At 39.8% G+C, this 21,334-nt stretch overlaps 1 protein-coding gene across 1 annotated transcript; it reads right to left on the bottom strand.

The window, feature by feature from the left end:
* LOC107633239 lies at positions 11,991–12,344 on the bottom strand. Its single transcript, XM_016336881.1, has one exon. It carries the CDS (start codon positions 12,342–12,344, stop codon positions 11,991–11,993), a length of 354 nt encoding a protein of 117 aa, XP_016192367.1.

Raw genomic sequence — 21,334 nt, 5'->3', positions numbered from 1 at the left:
CCATTTTGATCTTGGATTTTGCTAATTTCCATTGTAAGTATCTCTTTGTTACTACTCTTTATAGTTACATTGTTCTTACTCTTTCTTATAATTCAAGTTATAGTTCAATTTTACTTCTCTTTTGCAATTTCTATTTCTTGTTGATGAATTTGATGATTGATGATTGTTACATGCTTTCTTGAGTCTTTATTGTTGATTGAGATCATTTGTTGCTTTTGGTATAAAGCTTTTTCTCATTTTTCCCATGTTTAGAGTTCTTGCCCACCAAGTGTTTGACAAAATGTCAATTATGATTTTGGGCTAGTTTTCTATCTCTTAGCTTGGGAAAAGTGAGCAATTGGGTTCCTAGAGTTGGAATGCCAAACATTTAGTGTCAATTCTTGGATTGTTAATTGTTCTTGTTCCCACTAATGCTATGTTGTTGCTAAGGCAATTAGCAAGCAATTTAGGATTTGTGAGTTATGAACACTTATGCTCATTTAACTTACTCTCTGATGTGAAGGTTAATCAAGTGAGATTGATCCATTCTAGTTGTCATAGTTGCGGTTCCAACAAGGAAAGGACCCTTAGCTCACTCCAAGCCAAGATACCTTTTATGCTTCAATTCCTTTATACACATTTACATTAGTTCCTTTTACACTTTACTTGTCTATATTGCATAGTTACTTCGTAATTCCTTTATTAGTTCATTTATTACAATGTTACATGTTCTTTTATTACTTTATATGTTTATCCCTTTATTGAAAATCCCATGATCCTCACAACTAAAATTTCACACTCATTGGTCTCAAGTGTCCTTGGGAGACGACCCGGGAATTGAAACTCCCGGAATTGAATTGGTTTTAAATTGTGACATTGTTTTGAATTCAAACTTTGACTATGAGCATTATCCATTGGCTAGGACTATACTTGCAACATTTGTGGAAAATTCTAAGCCGACAGTTTGCACTACGTCAGGAACCCTTTGGATTCTACTTTAGCTTTTCTTAAAATCCCAGATAGTGGTGTCTAGAGTTCTTAGACATGCTCTTTTGCTTTGGATCACGACTTTAACTGCTCAGTCTCAGGTATTTTACTTAACACCTTCACACCACAAGAATTTAGTTTGGGATAGCAGCTCATTTCAACTTTTTAGGCCAATTTTGACCCTCCTAACCATTGATGCTCAAAGCCTTGGATCCTTGCTATTTGCTTTTTCTTTTGAGCATTTTATCTTGCTTTTTTCTTGCTTTTTTTTTCGCTATTTTTTCTTGCTTTAAGAACCAATGTTTTTTATTTTTCAGATTACCAATAATACTTCTCTTCATTCGTCATTCTTTCAAGAGCCAATATACTTAACTCCAATATCAAATATGTACTGTTAATTCATACATTCAGAAAGTAAATGCAAGGCCACCACATCAACACAGTTGGACTAATCTTATTATATAACTCAAAATTTATATATCTCACTATTCTTTTTCAAATAAATTTTTCTTTTAAGCATGGTGAGGGATATATAGGATATTTTATAGCTTAAGACAAAACAAGTAAAGGACAAAATGCTGAAGATAATCATGCACTAGAAATAGGGATTAGGCAATAAGATAAAATGGAAAACAGTAATTAACATAAGCAAGGTGACAATGGAACGTGACCACCTTTAGTGTCGGTGGCTACTGCTTCCTCTAGTGAATCCTGACGTGCGGAAAATTGCCGATTAAAAATTTATAAATAGAACAGCGTTGCAAGTACAGTTCTTAACCGACAAAAATTCTGCTTATCAATTTAGAAAAGATTCGTCACAAATTTAAGAACAAAATACTGGGAGTAGAATTCCCAGTTCGTCTCCCAACGAGTTGACAAAAGAGTGCTATTTTATTAGTCAGGAGTTTTTCGAGAAGTTTTGAGAGTTGGAGAACAGAAAAATAAGTAATTGTAATTTAAAGCAATGAAAATTAGCAAGAAAATTTATATAATCAAATAAAAGCCTTGATCGGGGAAAGATTAATTGGAAGTTCTATCCTTGTTGGATTTTCCCAAGTGTAATAGCAAGAGGTTATTATTTCACTTAGTTAACCCTTACTAAATAAAGGAAAGTCAGTGATTAAGCTAACTCTTATTCACTAGTCCTAATCCTCTCCTTACGGAAGAATTAGCGTTAGCAAATAGAGAATTAGCCAACAACGTCCAATTGAGATTGACAGTTGAGTATTCCAACTCAAGGGTCTCTTCTTAATCGACCCCCAAGTCAAGTTAGGAGTCTACTCCATTGACATGAATGTGACGTTCACAGGCATGTAAAGGGAATAATAAGAAGACATGAGAAATGAAACAAAATAATACCGAAAATTAATTAAAGATAAAAGTACTTCTTTGCATTATTAAATCCCAAAATCCTAACATACCTATCTGAACAGGGTTAATAGGATATCCAAAGAGTAAAGGAATAGAAAACAAACTAGAATAGCGACTTCAATGGAGGTAGTAACTCTTCTCAATATCCAAATCAAAAGCATAAACTCTAAAACTATGAATGTGAAGAAAACCTAGAGAAGTAGTAGAATTCTCTCTCTAAGATTCAAAACTAAAACTAAAATTATGCGTAATGTGAATGTGTGTCGAGTTTCTACTGTCCCCTGGCTCTAGTCTCTGTTTCTGGGCCGAAAACTGGGTCCAAACTCAGCCCAAAATCGCCCCCAGCATTTTCTGCGTTTTTTGCACGTGGCGCATGTCATCCGTACGCGTCAGTCACACGTACGCATCGATGGTCTTCTTCGCGTCGCACGCGTACGCGTCAGGTACGCGCATGCGTCGTTGTGCAATCTCGCTTATCACGCGTACGCATCAAGTATGCGCACGCGTCGCCATGGAAAGCTCCAAGTCACGCGCACGCGTGAGCCATGCGTGTGCGTCGATGCTCGCTGGTTATCTCCTTAGTTTCTTATGTTCCGTCCATTTTTGCAAGCTTCCTTTCCATCCTCTAAGCCATTCCTGCCTTATAAAGACTGGAAACAATGAACACACAGATCACGTCATCGAATGGTATAAAGGGGAACTAAAATACACAATTGAAAGGCTTAAGAAGCAAGTTTTCAACCATTGAACAAAATTAGGAAGGAATTGTAAAATCATGCAAATTGTATGAATAAGTATCCAAAGACTTGATAAAAACCACTCAATTTAGCACAAGATAAACCATAAAATAGTGGTTCATCAATTCCCCTACACTTAAACATTAGCATGTCCTCATGCTAAGCTCAAGGAGATAAAAAGAATGAATGAGGAAAAGTAAGACTCATGCAATGCAACCTATGTATATGAATGCAACTATATGCTAAGATATTTCTACCTGCTTGGTTAAAAGCAAACAAGTTCTCCAAGACAAATATAAATCAAATTCCACTAATTCAAATCATACAATAAAAGACAAGTAAACTTGTAAGAAGGTAGCTCATGAAAGCAGGGAACATAGAATCAAGCATTGAACCCTCACTGGTAGTGTATATGCACTCTAATCTCTCAAGTGTCTAGGGTTAATCACTCTACTCTTCTCTAGTTATGCTTTCTAAAACTTTGTTCTTTATCTAACCAATCAACAAAAATTTAGTGTACCAATACAAATATCATGAGGTCTTTTCAAGGTTGTAATGGGGCTAAGGTACGGTGAGAATATATGTATGGCTAAGTGAGGTAAAATGTGAATCTTTGACTAACCTAAGCTCTCACCTAACACACACACACACACTCTATGTAATTCTAAAATCATGCCTAGCTACCCAAAACTCCCACTTTTACATCACATACTCGTGTATCAAATTTTTCTTTAATTTCACCACATATATGCCTTGATCTTTTATTAAACTTAACATTGGGGTAATCTTGTCCCCAATTTATTTATTTATTTATTTATTTATTTATGTCGGGCGCCATTTTTTTTAACATAACATTTCAATGCATATGGTTCTTCGGGTTTCACATGAGTAAGCACCAAAATTCCCAATATTTAAATAAAGTAAAAACACCACACATTCCCATTAACCCAGGTTTCCCACAATTCCCCATACTTAATTGACACACAATCTCTATCTTAAGCTAACCAAAGATTCAAATGAGGTAATTAATTATTTTTCCACTTAAGACTAGTGATGTAGTAATATAAAGAACAAATGGGGATTAAAAGGCTCAAAGTGGCAAATAAAGGTAATTGAAATGGTAGGCTATTTGGGATAAGTGAGCTAATAACAAATGATGGCCTCAATCATATGCATGCATGTAAATACACTAAACAATGAACATATAGAATAGAACAAAGCAAAGATTGCAATCATAGAGAAGAAAATACACAAGAATAAAATATTATAATTAAATAATGTAACCATATAATTAAGCTCAAATCTCATAGGTTGTGTGTTCTTAGCTATGATTCATGTTCCAATTTACAATCTTCAAATAGTTTAACACAAATTTTCAATTTAAATTAGTGAAATGCTATAAAAAGGGTCTTGAAAGGAAACTAATTACTTTAACCAAGTAAAACATACATGAAAACAATTATTTTAATGCAATCTATCCTATCTTAACAAAAGAAAAAGTCAAATGTTGGTGTTAAGAGAGAGAAGTTACCTCCGGAAGTCAAGGACTGACCTATCCACACTTAAGGCTTGGCACGGTCCTCCGTGCTATCAGTAAGGAGCAAGGTAGGGCTGGAAGCATCGCCTCCGTTGTCTGGTTCGCCATGGCTCCCTGTGCTACTAGATGAAGGGGAATCCGGGGTGTCCTTCTCTTCTGGAGGTGGTTGAGTACTAGCAATGAGCTCCTTCAGATAGGTGTATCGGCGTTTGTTACGGCGGTACATTTGCTCCATCTGCTGGTCTTGCCGGTCTAACCTCTGAAGGATCTGAAAGAACATCTGAGTAGTGGATGGTGCTTGCGGTGTGGATGGTGGTGGAGTAGAAGAAGGAGGAGTATCCAAAGATGGGCCTACTGGCCGGCTTGCAGAAGGAGCTGGGGGTCTGATGTACTTCCTATTTGGGACATATTGATCGGCCCTAGGGATCATGGTCTTGGTATCCCCAACTCTATAGGAGACACCTGCTGCAGAGACTAAATCTGAAACCAATGCAGGGAAAGGCAGGTTACCCACTATCTGCACGTGTTCCATGGCTTGCCGGATGTGTCGGGGCAGGTTGAAGGATTGCTCTGTCAGTATGCACCAGAGAAGAACAGCCATGTCTGCTGTGAAGGTCGACTCATGAGTGCTCGGAAAGAGATAGTGGGACATAATCTGTGCCCACACGTGAGCCTCCACGGTAAGTGATTGGGCTGAGATGCTCTTGGATTTTGACCGGTGCTACCCATAGATCCAGGTGCTGCCAGATTGGGCTATAACTCCAAGGACACTAGCCTAGTCAAACTGATACATCTGGCGCTTAAGGGAGGCCTCTTGATAGGCCTCTAGCCTCTCTGGACTAGGTGGAAACTCTAGTACTCTCTGTATGGCACCCTCGGAGACAGGGCTTGCTTCTGACAAACATAGACAGACTGCAGAGTAGGCGAGTGGAAGTTAGCGTAGAATTCAACCACCCATGAGAGGTTAACCACTCGTGGCTGTCGTCTTAAAAATCCCCACTATCTCCTCTCGATGTGGGGCTCCACAAAATCAACAAAATGTGTTGGGACAATGAGTAGATGCTCATTGTTGTAGTTCCTCTCAGCTAGGATTGGGAACATCTGTTCGCAGTAACGGTTAGTGAACCGTGTGGAGTCCCGTGTGGGAAAGGCTTTCTCTGCTTCATCAACTTTAATGATTTTACCCACTTTGTAGGTGGCTTGACGCTGGTAGAAAGTGGCGCCTTAGCCGGTGGTCTCTTAGTTCCTCTCCTTGCCGGTGGCATTTCAGAATATTTCTCCTTTCCTTTCTTGGTACCCATGCATAAGGAAGAAAGAAAGAGGAAGAATGTGAAATATATATAATTCCAAACCAGGGGAAGAAAATTCCAAGTGATAATGAATGCCAAATAATAGATAATAGCTTACATACATGGTAGCTACAACATGTGGGTAAGACATCAATTAAGAGCAAAAAGGCAATTCATAATAATCAGATGCAAGAAGGTAAAAGCATGCAGAAACAGGCATGAGAAGCATAGCTCAAGCATCAAGTAATAAATGTGCCAAATTAAAGAGCACTTGTAATGATGACAATTGTGAATGATAATCCTAAATACATATGGATTGCAAGTGTTGTGAAAAAGAGGCATTCAAGTAATAGAGGAGAAGAAAATAGGATTCAAAATACCATAAAAGCTTTTTCACAAACACTTGGTGTGCAAGTGAAAATAGGAATGAAAATAATATAATCCAAATGTACGTGAGAGCCAAATTAATATGTCAATTGTCAATTCACTCCAGATAGTATCCACAAGCATTAGTATAATAAGGTAATACCCAAATAAAATTCCAAAACCAACATAAGAATGCATGAAAAAGAAAAGAATGAAAAGGAAACCATAAATAACTAAGCATGAAAGAGAAAAATTTTAGAAGAAAGAAAAGTAATTAAATGCAATAATTGAAAGAAGAATGAAGGAAGAAAAGAAAAGAACCTGATGTGGATGATGAAAGAGGGAAGAAGAAAGTAGTAAAAAGTAGGAAGAAATAAAGAAGAAAGAAGGGCGAAGAAAGAAGAAAGAATGATAATAAAAAGATAATTAGGATTCGGGGAAGGAAGATTTGAAGTCAGGCGGCATACTGGTTTAAGTGTGCGTCGCATGCGACGCGTACGCATACGGCACGCGTACGCGTGGGTCGCGCTAATTTCAAGTGACGCGTACACGTCTGGGATGTGTACGCGTGATGTTGGTTGTGCGAATGGCGCGAAGGCAGCCCTGCGCACGCACATCTCTCTGTTCAGCTACGCACGAGAGCCAAAACTGTATGTGACGCGTACGCATCAGGGCCGCGTACGCGTGGATGGCCATTTTAGGAAAAATGACGCGCACGCGTCAGGGACGCGTATGCGTGATAGGGCTTGTGCTCCCAGCACAGTTCCAGCCCCATACCATCATAACTTTCTGGCCAAACACCTTTTACGCCGATTTTACATGGTCACGCGTGCGTGTCAGGGATGCTTATGCGTGATGGGCTAAAAGTGCAAGCGACACGTACGCGTGAGGTACGCGTATGCGTGGTCTTGCTTGTGCGCAAGGCATGCTTCCAGCACCACTCCAGCCCATCTTTCTGTTCACTTTCTTGGTGGTGCGAAGTCACGCATGACGTGTACGTGTCAGCGACACTTGCGCGTCGCACACTTTTTTATGCAGAATGCAGAATGCAGAAATTACGAAGAGTACTGTGAAAAGCTAAATAAAATAAAACTTGGAAAGAAAAGGAACGATCATACCATGGTGGGTTGTCTCCCACCTAGCACTTTGCCTTTACGTCCTTAAGTTGGACGGTCCACAAGCTCAGTCGGCTTCTGTTGGTGGGTCCTCTAAGAGGAAGGCCTCTAGCTCCTTATTGTCCTTCATCTTCTCACCATGATACAGCTTTAAGCGATGACCATTGACCTTGATGAAATTGGAACTTGAACGATGACTTAGATGGAAGACTTCGTATGGCTCTGCCTTCTCTACTTTGTAGGGACCTTCCCATCTGGATCTCAGCTTGCCTTGCATGAGCCTCAGTCTGGAGTTGTAAAGGAGAACTAGCTCCCCAGGTCTGAACTCTCATCTATTGATATGCTTGTCATGCACAGCCTTCACCTTCTCCTTGTATAGTCTAGAGTTGTCATATGCTTCGAGTCGAAGGGTCTCCAGTTCTGCTAGTTACAGCTTTCTTTTAGTGCCAGCCTTCTCAAATCCCATGTTGCATTTCTTTACAGCCCAGAAAGCCTTGTGTTTCACCTCCACTGGGAGGTGACAAGCCTTTCCATAGACCAGGCGGAAGGGACTCATCCCGATGGGTGTCTTGTATGTTGTCCGACAAGCCCAAAGCGCATCAACAAGCCTAGTGCTCCAGTCCTTCCTATGAGGCTTGACTATCTTCTCCAGAATACGCTTTATCTCCCTATTAGACACCTCTGCCTGCCTATTGGTCTAAGGATGGTAAGCTGTTGCTACCTTGTGCACTATGCCATGTTTCTTCAGTAGACTAGTTAATCTCCTGTTACAAAAATGAGTGCCTTGATCACTCACGATTGCTCATGGTGATCCAAAGCGACAGATAATATGATTTCTAACAAAAGAGACAATAGTGTTAGCATCATCAGTATGGGCAGAAATTGCTTCCACCCATTTAGAAACATAATCTACAGCTAACAATATATATAAGAAACCACTAGAGTTTGGAAATGGACCCATGAAGTCAATGCCCCAAACATCAAAAATTTCACAGAACAGCATAAGCTGTTGGGGCATCTCATCCCTCTTGGATATATTCCCAAACCATTGGCATGAAGAGCAAGATTTATAGAAGGCAGTAGCATCCTTAAAAAGAGTGGGCCACCAGAATCCATAGTCCAAATTTTTTCTACCTGTTCTTTGAGGGCCAAAATGTCCACCACTCTCAGAGGAGTGGCAGGCCTCTAAAATGGACTGGAATTCTAATTGAGGTACACATCTTCTAATTATCTGGTCAGCACCATACCTCCATAATATGGGTAATCCCATATATAATATTTGGACTCGTTTTTCAGCTTGTCCCTCTGATACTTAGTAAAATTAGGAGGGAATGTATGACTGACTAGATAATTAGCTATAGGTGCATGCCAAGGAACTACTTCAGATATTGCGTGCAAGCTATCAAATGGAAAAGCATCATTGATAGGAGTGGAGTCACTCTTAATGTGCTCTAGGCGACTCAAGTGGTCCACCACTAAATTTTGGGTACCACTCCTATACTTAATTTCTAAATCAAATTCTTGCAGCAACAATATCCAACGTATTAGCCTTTGTTTGGACTCTTTTTTAGCTAATAAATATTTTAGAGCTGCATGGTCTGAGTACACTACCACCTTAGTACCAAGTAAATAGGCTCGAAATTTATCCAGAGCAAAAATAATAGCCAGAAGCTCTTTTTCAGTGGTAGTGTAGTTAGACTGTGCAGCGTCTAAGGTCTTAGACGCATAAGCAATTATAAAGGGATCCTTACCTTCGTGTGAGCCATGCATGCGCGTCGATGCTCGCTGGTTATCTCCTTAGTTTCTTATGTTTCGTCCATTTTTGCAAGCTTCCTTTCCATCCTCTAAGCCATTCCTGCCCTATAAAGCCTGAAAATACTGAACACACAGATCACGGCATCGAATGGTATAAAGGGGAACTAAAATACACAATTTAAAGGGTTAGGAAGTAAGTTTTCAACCATTGAACAAAATTAGGAAGGAATTGTAAAATCATGGAAATTGTATGAATAAGTGTGCAAAGACTTGATAAAAACCACTCAATTTAGTACAAGATAAACCATAAAATAGTGGTTCATCAAATCCAATGGAGCATTTGAGCTCCTCGATGTCTTGCCCTTGTCTTTGTTGCTCCTCCCTCGTGATTCTCTGATGTTCTCTTATTTCATGGAGGATGGAGGACTGCTCTTGGTGTTCCACATAGTCATAGGGAGGAAAATACATCCCTTGAGGCAGCTCAGGAATTTTTGCTGGAGGCGGCTGCACAGGCTCTTGTTGTGGTGCGTGTGCAGGCTCTCTAGTATGCTCCATCCTTCTTTTCGTGATGGGCTTGTCCTCTTCAATGGGGATATCTTCTTCTATGACAATTCCAGATGAATTGCATAGATGATAGATGAGATGTGGGAATGCTAGCCTCGCTTGGGTGGAGGGCTTTTCTGCCACCTTGTACAATTCTTGAGGTATCACCTCATGTACCTCCACTTCATTCCCAAGCATGATATAGTGAATTATTATTGCTCGGTCTATAGTAACCTCAGATCGGTTACTTGTAAGGATATAGAGCGTTGGATAAACTCCAACCACCCTCTAGCTACAGCCTTGAAGTCAAGCCTTCCTAGTTGGTAAGGCTTGCCTTGCGAATCCCTCCTCCATTGAGCTCCTTCTACAAAAATATCTGTAAGCACTTCGTCCAACCTTTGGTTGGTGTTCACCCTTTTAGTGTAAGAGTGTGGGTCTCCTAGCATTTGTGGTAGTTTGAGCTCCACTCTTACACTTTTCGGGGTGAAATCCAAAAGTCGCTCTCTCACCATGCTGCACCAGTTCTTGGGCTGTGTGTTTACACTAGTATCATACTTTTTGGTGACCCAAGCATTGGCATAAAACTCTTGCACCATTAAGATTCCAATTGCAATGATAGGATTGGTTAGAACTTCCCAATCTCTTCTCCAGATTTCTTGTTGGATCTCCAAGTACTCATCCTTTTTTTTAGACTAAAGGGGACCTTGGGGATCACCCTTTTATGCTTTACCCTATCATAGAAGTGGTCTTGATGAGCCTTGGTGAGGAATCTCTTCAATTTCCAAGGTTCAGAAGTGGAAGTGGTGGCTTTTCCTTTCCTTTTTCTAGAGGATTCTCCGAATTTGGGTGCCATAAGTGTGAATGGAAAGCAAAAAGTGAAGCTTTTTCAACACTAAACTTAAGAACTTTGCTCATCCTCGAGTAAATAATAACAAAAAGAGAAGAAGGGAGTAGAAGAAAGAAGAAATATAAAGGGAGAAGAGAGTGGAAGGAGGCTTCGGCCTTGTATGGGGAAATGGGGAAGAAAGGTGGTGTGTAGAGGGTAAAATGGGAGAGAGATGAGAGTGTATAAGAGGTGTGTGTATGAAGGGGTGTATAAGGGAGTATTTATAGTGGTGGAAAGGTTAGGGTTCGGCTATATGGGTGGGAAAATTGGGTGTTGAAGGTTTGAATTTGAAGTGGGTGGGGTTGGTGGGATTTGAATGATGGGATTTATGAAGGATTTGGGAAGAGTGTGTGTTGGGAAGAGGGAAAGGAGGGTGTGGGTTTTAGGGTTTAGAAAGGAGGAGAAAGAAGGATAGGTGGGATACCCATTGGCTGAGAGGGCTTTCAACTCGAGCTGCCTGCCCCCTTGCCTGACGTTCAATGCCAGGAATGGGCATTGAACGCCCAGATAGGGTCTTAGTTGCTCCTTCAAGGGCATTGAACGCCAGGGTACTCCCTGGCTGGCATTCAACGCCAATGCTTACCCGTTTAAGGGTGTTGAACGTCCAGCCTTGCTCCCTGGCTAGCATTCAATGCTAGGCTTATGTCCTGTAGGGCATTGAACGCCCAGCTTCCTCCTTGTCTGGCATTCAATGCTAGCAAAGAGATCTTCCCTGGGTGTTCTATTTTCATCTCTGAATGTTTCTGTTCTAGGTACTGCACATGATCACACACATTAAAAGCAAAGGAAAACAATGAAGATAAACATTAAAACTTAACTCAAACAAAAATGAACAAAAGGAAATAAAACCATAGGACTCTGCTCATGGTTAGGTTGCCTCCCAACAAGCACTTCTTTACCGTCACTAGCTTGACGGACAGCTCCTTTACGGAGGTGAATAGGGGCTTAGATTTTTGCCCCTTACAGTGAATTTTCTTCCTGTGCTCTCATGGATGAGCTCCATATGTTCTAGAGACAGGATTCTATGCACAATATATGGAATGACTAGATTTGTGGTGAAGATTACTCTCAAGCTAGGTGAGAGATCCTCAGTGGAAATCTTTTTATCCCTCCAGCCTTTAGGTACCTTCTTTTTGGTATCTCCTTCCTTAGCAGATGATGATGGCTCCCCAACACCAAACTTAGTTTTGGTGTCTGGGGGTTCTGTACAGCTCTAGACTGAAAGTGAAGGTTGGAATACTAAGTGTTGTACAATGGTACCTCCTTTAGAGGGAGACTAAGGATTGGGGATCTTGAATAGGATGCAATCCTCCCCTAGGTGCAGAACTAGTTCTCCCTTTTCCACATTTATCAAGGCACTAACAGTGGCTAGAAAAGGCCTTCCTAGGATGATGGATTCATTTCTGTCCTCCCTTATGTCTAAGATCACGAAATTTGCAGGAAGATAAAGTCTTCAACCTTTACCAGGACATCCTCCACCATACCATATGCCCTTTTCAAGGACTTGTCTGCCATCTCCAACGAGATCTTAGCAGGTTGGACCTCTAGAATTCCCAGCCTCTTCATTATAGATAGAGGCATGAGATTGATGCTGGACCCAAAGTCGCATAGTGCCTTCTCAAAGGTGATTGTCCCTATGGTACAGGGAATCAGGAAGCTTTCGGGGTCTGGTAGCTTCTGAGGCAGCTTCTTCTGAACCAAGGTGTTGATCTCCTTGGTCAGCACTAGAGGCTCATTCTCCAATGTCTCTGCATCGGAGGTACTGGCCTTCAGCTTCATGAGGATGGCCAGGAAGCGAGCAATTCACTCTTCTTTGGTCTCTTCTTCCTCATCTGAGGAGGAGTATTTTTCAGGCTCCTCTGATTCTAGAGGGGCGTGCATGAGGATATCCTCATGAGCCCTGATTTCCTTCAGTTCCTCCTTAGGAGGTTCCTCTGTGGGTTCGGCCTTGGCTTCCACAATGAGAACCTTGCACTCTTCCTTTGGATTTATCTCTGTGTTACTAGGAAGTGGGTTGGAGGGGATCTTTGGGATCCTCTTGCTCAGTTGACCAATTTGTACTTCCAAATTCCTGATGGAAGACCTAGTTTCTGTCGTGAAACTGTGAGTGGTCTTAGTGAGATTAGAGACTATGGTGGCCAAGTCAGAGAGGGTCTGCTTGGGTGTCTCCATCTGTTGTTGAGATGATTCGTATGATTTGTTATTAAACCTATTCTGGTTCATTCCATTCTGGTTGTAGTTGAAGCCTTGTTGAGGCCTCTGCTGCTTTTTCCACCCTAAGTTAGGGTGGTTCCTCCATCCCTGATTATATATATTCGAATAGGGATTATTGTTGGAGGGTCTGGATGGTTTTTCCATGTAATTCACCTCCTCCATGGTGGTCCAGGTATTGTTAGTAGCGTCCAACTGATATGCTGTCTCTGGACAGTAAGCATCTAGGCTCTGTGTCCCGCTCAAGTGCTGAGATATCATGTTGATCTGTTGAGACATGAGTTTATTCTGAGCCAAGATAGCGTCTAAGGTGTCTACCTCTAGGACGTCCTTCTTCTGAGTGGCCCCACTGTTTACAGGGTTTCCCTCAGAGGTGTACATGTATTGGTTGTTAGCAACCATGTCTATGAGCTCTTGCGCCTCTTCAGGCGTCTTCTTCCAATGGATTGATCCACTTGCAGTGTGGTCCAATGACATCTTGGACATCTCAGAGAGACCATCATAGAAGATCTCCATCATGGTCCACTCTGAGATCATGTCAGGAGACATCTCCTGATCAGTTGCTTATATCTTTTCCAAGGTTTATAGAGGGATTCACCTTCTTTTTATTTGAAGGTTTGAACTTCCACCCTAAGCTTGCTCAGCTTCTGAGGTGGAAAGAATTTGGTCAAGAATTCATTGACCACCTTCTCCCAGGTATCTAAGCTCTCCTTGGGCTGAGAATCCAGCCATAGCCTAGCTTTGTCTCTGACCGTAAAGGGAAAGAACATAAGCTTGTAAACTTCTGGATCTACTCCATTAGTTTTAACAGTGTCACATATCTGCAAGAAGTCAGATAGGAATTTGTTGGGATCTTCCTGTGGAAGTCCATGAAACTGGCAGTTTTGTTGAACTAGAGTGACCAGTTGAGCTTTTAGCTCAAAGTTATTGGCATTAATGGCAGGAATGGAGATGTTGCGCCCATAGAAGTCAGAATTGGGTATAGTGTAAGATCCAAGGACCTTTCTTGCATCTCCCCCATTATCTAGATTTGCTGCCATTGTTGTTTCTTCAGCTTCTTGCTCAAGAGCTTCTATGAGGTTACCTCTGGCTCTTTGAGCTTGCTGTAGGCGTCTCCTTAGTGTTCTTTCAGGTTCAGGGTCAAGATTAAGGAAGGGTTCATTATCCCTATTCCTACTCATAAAAGTAGAAGAAACCAACCGGAAAACAAGAAAGGAATCTTCTATGTCAGAGTATAGAGGATTCCTTGTGAGAGGGGAGAAAATAGAGGTGTCTGTTATTTGAAAGAATAATTTCAAAAATAGAGAGGGAAGGAGGGATGAAATTTTTGAAAAAGAAGAGAGATAAAGAGGTTAGGATTTTCAAAAAAAAAAAGAAGAGAAAGTAGTTAGGAGGTTTTGAAAAAGAGAAAAGAGAAAGGAAAACAAAAAGAGAATAAGATAAAACAGGTAACTAACTAACTGACAACATTTGAAAATAAAATAAAAGATTTGATTTTGAAAATTTGAAATTTAAAAAGGAAAATTCAAAAGAAGATCTTGAAGTTTAAAAAGTGGAAAGAGAAAGTCAAACAAGGAAAGATAAGATTTGAAAGATTTAAAAAGATTTTGAATTTTAAAATTTTGAAATTTGAATTTTGAAAGTTTTAAATTTTTGAAATTTGAAATTTGAATTTTAAATTTTGAATTTTAAATTTTAAAACTTTGAATTTTGAAAGTTGAATTTGAAACAAGATAAGATGACAAAATTTGAAATTCAAAGAAAAGGAAAAAGATATAATAAAGATTTGAAATTTGAATTTTAATTTTTGAATTTTGAATTTTAAAATTTTAAAATTTGAATTTAAAACAAGATGAGATAAGATTCTTTGAAATTCAAAGAAAGATAAAAAGATAAGATAAAGATTTGAAAAAGATTAATAAGATAAGCAAGATAAATTTTAAATTTTGAAAAGATAAGCAAAAAGATAACTAATTAGGACATCAAACTTAAAATTTTTGAAATCACAAGATAAGATTTTCGAAAAATTGAAAGGAAAAACACAAAAAGATACCAAACTTAAAAATTTTAAGATCAAATTAAACAATTTTAAAAAATTTGGAAGGAAGAACACAACAAGACACCAAAATTAAAAAATTTTAAATCAAACAAAGAAAAACACCAAGAACAATTCGAACAAAAGAAAGAACAATCAAGAACAAATTTTTCAAAAACTTAAGGAAAGAAAAACCAAGAAGACACCAAACTTAAAGATTGACACAAGACTCAAACAAAAGAAAAAGTTTTTGAAAAATTTTTTTGAAAAAGAAACAAGAAAGTTCGAAAATTTTAATAAGAAACCAAAACACAAGAAACACAAACAAAAAGAAAAACAGTAAAAAGTACCTGATCTAAGAAATAAGACAACCGTTAGTTTGTCAATCTCAAACAATCCCCAGCAACGGCGCCAAAAACTTGGTGCGCAAAATTTAGAACTCCACACAACTTAACCGACAAGTGCATTGGGTCATCCAAGTAATACCTCAGGTGAGTGAGGGTCGATCCCACGAGAATTTTCGGACTGAGCAAGCAGTGGTTATCCTATAGATCTTAGTTAGACGAATAGAAAGTTGATTGGTTATTGTTGAATGTGCGTAAATAAAACAAGAAAGCAATAAAGAAATAGCCAAGAAACAACAGTGAGAGGAAGATTAAGGCTTTGGAGATGCTTTATCTTTCCGGATCAACTTTTCTTACTTTCTGTTCCAACAATGGATAATTCATTCCATGGCAAGTTGTAAGTGATTGACGCCACGTCAATGGTCATTAATCTCCTCTGATCCACATCAAACACAATGTCAATGGTCATTCAATCTGAACTATAAGACCCAAAACCTTTGAAAAAAGGATATCATTAGCTAATTTCAAATTCAGTGTTTCTGTAGCTTTAATTTCAGAAATTTTTCTATTAAAGAAATTTAAAGCAAGTTTTGATTTATTGAATTTGAAATAAATTGAGATTATTATCCAATCTTATATTATTGGATTATTTTCTATATTCAAATTATAAAGTTGGTAGTTGTGAAATAATAAGGATTTCTATATGATTTGGATTAAATAATTAATATTTTAAATATTAATACTGCTATTTTGAAAAATAGTTCTATATATAATTAGTGTTGGATTTAATTTGGGTTTCAATTATTATATTATTCCCAATTTTATGTGAAATCACCATACGGTCCCTAACCCTAATTTTTTAAAATGAAACCCTAACCCTGAAACCCTAACCCGTGACCCAGTTACATTCTCCTCCAACCCAGCGGCAGCAACACAAATGCTCCCCCCTTTCCTCAAACCAAAACACATAGCAGCTCCAGCCTCTCTCTTCACCCTCTTCCCTGCGCATCCCACACCCATTGATAGTGGAAGGGAAACTTGGCACCGCCAAACAGAGAAGGAAGGGAGAGGGAAGAGTTGCTCACACCGTCACTTGCTGCTGCTACCTAATCCGCGTTGCCATTGTCGTCCCGTCCACAGAGCCATGAATCACGCCTTTGTCACCGAGAGGAGGAGGGAGGAGACGCGATGCTGGAGGAGCTGCCCAGTAACTGTTGCATCGTGCAGCCACTACGGCCCATGCCGCCTTCGTCGTCGCAAGGGGAATGCCAGCGCCGCCAGTGTCGCAGTCGCGTGTGGATGCATTGCCGTGCTCAGTCGCCATCTCATCCTGCCATGCCGTCACCACAGAGCCGCCGATCCACCGTCGGAGAGAGAGAGACTGACGGAAGGTTGAGGCGCATGGAGGGGGCCGAAGCCGACACTGTCACCACCGCGTGTGGAGTCGCCGTCGCCGTGCCATCGAGAAGGCTGTCCAGCCACACAGAGTAAGAGGGAGAGAAAGCACGGGAACAGAGAGAGAGGGGAGATCTGCACCCGCCACCGCCACTCTTGCCGACGCAGGTGTCGTTACTGGAGAAGGGAGCCGCCAGGGATGGTTCTGTGACTTCCGGGATCACCGCCGGAGCTCCGGGCTGAGCTTCTGCCACTTGAGACCCTGCTACCGTCGCTGGAAAAGTTTGCCGGAAAGGGTTTTAATTGAGGTTTCTGCCTTTTTGGATTTCGAGAAGGTTTTAATGCTGCGTGATTTTTATAGTTAATCCACCGGAGCTTCTAGCCGCCGCTGGAGCTGTTGCTGGGCCTGTTCGAAATCGCAGCTGCTTCGTTTCGCTAGTTCAGTAAGTATGTTTTGAAAAACCTCGCGTTAGTATTCTGTTGTGTTCGGTTAATGAATATGAGTTTTGATAACGTGGGGTCGAGTCCTGTTTATTGTATGTTGCGATTAGTGATGCTATGGTTATTGCGAACATGACTGGGAGCTAAGGTTTTGGTTGCCATCAGTTCGGGTTGAGGCGGAAAGGACTCTGTGAGACGTTTGGGTTATGGAATTGTGTTTTGAGGTAGGGGCGCTTTCCAAAAACTATATTCTATATATATTGGAATTATTACATATGGATACTGAAGTGAGAAAATGTGTATTTGGTGATTGTATCGGCCTTATGTATGGTTTGATTTGTCTTGATTGTTGTGTGGTTTTGTGAAACGAAATGCTTTTGAAGTTGATTCTTTTAAAGCTTTGAGATTGAGTTTAATCCATTGGGAATTGATTTGGGTTGAGTTGATTTTCTTGAGAATGTGAAAATAGAATACACTCTTGAATCCAGCCTGGTTTGCTTTAAATGATCTGGTTTGATAAATGACTATTGTTGAACCGTTTCTTTAAAGCTTTAGAAATGAGTTTATTCGGCTGATAACGATTTGATTTTTGAAACGGTTCCTTGAAATATGGAATTGAGATGACTGTTGGATTTGGCTTGCCTTGAACTGATTTTGGATTTTGGGCTGTTGAAAAGGATTTTGGAACGGTTTAGTTGGGACCTGAACCGGGTGGCAAAGTCCAAGTTTTAGGGGAGGTGCTGCCAAAATTTCAATAAAATCCGAGTCTTTATTGAAATGTTGTCTGGAAAATGATGAGTTAAAGACTTCTACTATATTATTTGAATTATCGAGAAAAGGATGATTCATGCTTTCGAAATGAATTAGTAAAGAGGAAATTGTGATTTAGTCTTGCTTCTTAAGAAAGGCATTGTATCTCTTTCAGGAGAAAGTTATTTAGATGAAACTTGTGTTTTAAAGCTGTTTGAATGTGAAAAGGGTTTATGCCTTTGAATTTGACTTGGGGGTTTCAATTAAAGAAGTTTCAATGACTTTGAAAGAACCTAAATGTCTATTGAGAAGTTTCATTTTGAAATGTTTTGAGAAAGGTTTTAAGTACTGTTTGAATTCTGAATTTTTGCAAGACTAAAACAATTTTGAATAGTTGAAACGCTTTAGAATTTATCATGGGGGTTAAAGCTGGTTTTGCCTAAGTAAGGGAAACAGCTTTAAAAGAAGTAAATGATTACGTGACTCGGTTTGGCTTAGATCCTATTTTGTTACTCAAATCAGGAAGCCAACGTTTTAATGATTTTAAGTGAATTTGAGGAAATGAGTTATGTTAATCTCCTCTAAAGACTTGGGACTCTGCCAAGGAACTTTTGTTATGAAATCCCATTGTTGAATGGATGATTGTGAATGTTTCAAAATAAATCTTTTACTTACCATGGTTATGGAAGTTTGGAAAGAGGATGCCGAGAGTGTCATTGTTTTCAAAGGGGAATTTACCTTTAGTAAAAGTGGTTTATGAGCCTGAGATGATTTGAGAAATGAGATCTTTAAATCCAAGGCTGAAAAGAGTTAAAACTTGATTTCAAAGTGAAATGAATTGAGAAAAATGATTTATGGCTTAAATGCCGATTTTATGAATTTAATGATTTTGAATGGTGGAAGTGCTGTTTTATTATGGGCCGGAATGGTTGTGTATGATTATGAATATTAGCTGGTTCTGAATTGAACCGTGAGCCGGATTGGTTGTGTATGATTATCAATATTTGCTGGTTCTGGATTGAACCGTGAGCCGGATGGCTGAGATGGATGTTGATCCATGGCTGAGAATGAATGCATATATGCTAAGATATTGATAATTATGATTTTGCACTTCCACTATCTGAGATATGAGTTTCCCTGGGTAGTAGCAGTGGCTAGCCACCACGTGCTCCAGGTTGAGACTTGATACTCTGCTGACCCTATGTCGTAAGGGTGGCCGGGCACTGTGAAATCCCCAGATGAGCTCGCCCCCGTGAATATTCACCAGTGAGGGTGATGGATATGGATCATGATTATGATCACGATTATATTGAGTATAACTCGAGTTGGGATGCACGACAGAGGGACAGTCCAATGGTTAGCTACCAGGACTTGTCGGGTGGGCTTTATAACCGACAGATGATATCATCAGCCACTAGGATAGGCGTGCATCATATGCATCTATGTGACATTGTTTGGGTGTGCATATTGTATTTGGTTTGCCTTTGTGACTACTTGTGATTAACTGCTTATTGTTCTACTTGCAATAACTGTTTGTTTGTGCTTGCATCTTCCTATTTGTGTTTGCTGCTGATGCTGCTGACCTAGGGCCGTGGTTGAAATGAGATGAACCGATGGTTGATTTCGGTTTTGTGTTTCCGGTTTGGAATAAAATATGAAAGGCTATTTTGGTTCCGCATAGATAAACCGTTTTGAAAAGCTTTTGAGTTTTTGAGAATTGAACGGTTCTTCTTTCAGAAAAGATTTTTAGACTCTACTTTTATTGTAAACCGTTGTTTTTGAAAAGGAGACATAAGACGGTTATTAATCACTAGTACGGTTTATCTTCACGTATCCTATTACAGTAATTCCCAAAAACCCTCTACTGAGAACCCTTTCGAGGATGATGTTCTCACCCCCCTACATTTTTCCCCTTTCAGGACATGGGCGCAGAAGTCACGAGAAGTTTATTTAGTTGTTGTTGAGATGCTCTGTATTGTTTTAGTTATGGTTTATTGAACCCTTGCCATTATCTTGATATATTCTGTAAGAAGGATAGGAATTGTATTGGTTAATGCTTGTAAAGTTATTTATATATATTTATGTATATATATGGATGTACTCTTTATGAGTTGTTGTAAGTTGTATGGTATTTATGGATGTACGTTATCGAATGAAAGTATTTTTGGGAGCGGTATTATGGTTTAAAGTTTTAAACAGGCTCATATTTTAGTATTAAATAGTATAAGTGTCGTCGTAATATCTGAGCTATCAGAGTCGCGCAGCCGGAAGCGTGAGCTTTGGTAGTTAGGGTATTACATTATGGTATCAGAGTAGTCCTTCCTGTAGAGCCTGAGGAATGGACCGACTATGCTTCAGTTGCATACTCTGAGTATTTGTCATGTAATAGGTCTTGTCGAATGACGAGAATTAGAGCTTTATGCACATGACGATCTATTGATTAACACCATTAGTCTTGCATTGCATAATTCTTGGTAGTAAGTTTGGCTGGCTTAATACTAGTGAATTATGTATATGAAAGCACTGATGGGTTATCATAAATGATATACGAGTTTTGAGTAAAGCGAATCGCGGGTTTTGGTAACGTTGGAGACTATTTGTCGAGGCTATTCAGTTGTTTCTTGAATTCTGTTCGAGTCGACCTGTTCTTTCATGTCTTAATTTGAAGTTCTTGTTTGCTAATCCTTTTGAAAAGTAGTTTGATTTTTGGTGCACGAAATTGTGATCTCAGGCAACGGTGCCAAAAACTCTGTACGCACGTCTTAATAAATTGTTTTTCATTCACAACTTCGATACAACTAACCAGCAAGTGCACTGGGTCGTCCAAGTAATAAAACCTTACGTGAGTAAGGGTCGATCCCACGGAGATTGTTGGTATGAAGCAAGCTATGGTCATCTTGTAAATCTCAGTCAGGCGGATAATAATTGATTATGGAGTTTTCAAAAAGAAATAATAAATAGACAGAAAATAAAAATAGAAATACTTATGTATATCATTGGTAAGAATTTCAGATAAAGGAATAGAGATGCTTTCGTCCCTCTGAACTTCTGCTTTCCTGTTGTCTTCATCCAATCAGTCCTACTCCTTTCTATGGCTGGCTTTATGTAAGGACATCACCATTGTCAATGGCTACTTTTCATCCTCTCTGTGAAAATGATCCGATGCGCTGTCACTGCATGGCTAATCATCTGGAGACATCACCGTGGTCAATGGCTGCATCCTATCCTCTTGTGAAAATAGTCCAAATGCTCTGTCACAGCACGGCTAATCATCTGAGGTTCTCGATCATACTAGAATAGGATTCACCCTCCTTTTGCGTCTGCCACTACGCCCAGCACTCGCGAGTTTGAAGTTCGTCACAGTCATTCAATCCCAGAATCCTACTCGGAATACCACAGACAAGGTTTAGACTTTCCGGATTCTCATGAATGCCGCCATCAATCTAGCTTACACCACGAAGATTCTGATTAAGAGATCCAAGAGATAATCATTCAATCTAAGGTGGAACGAAAGTGGTTGTCAGGCATGCGTTCATGGGGGAATGATGATGATTGTCACGTTCATCACATTCATATTGAAGCACGAATGAATA

The sequence above is a fragment of the Arachis ipaensis genome, chromosome B03, assembly GCF_000816755.2.
Source record: "Arachis ipaensis cultivar K30076 chromosome B03, Araip1.1, whole genome shotgun sequence".
Lineage (NCBI taxonomy): Eukaryota > Viridiplantae > Streptophyta > Magnoliopsida > Fabales > Fabaceae > Arachis > Arachis ipaensis.
Note: the sequence above shows the minus strand (reverse complement) of the source record. Positions and strands in the feature narration are given on the sequence as shown.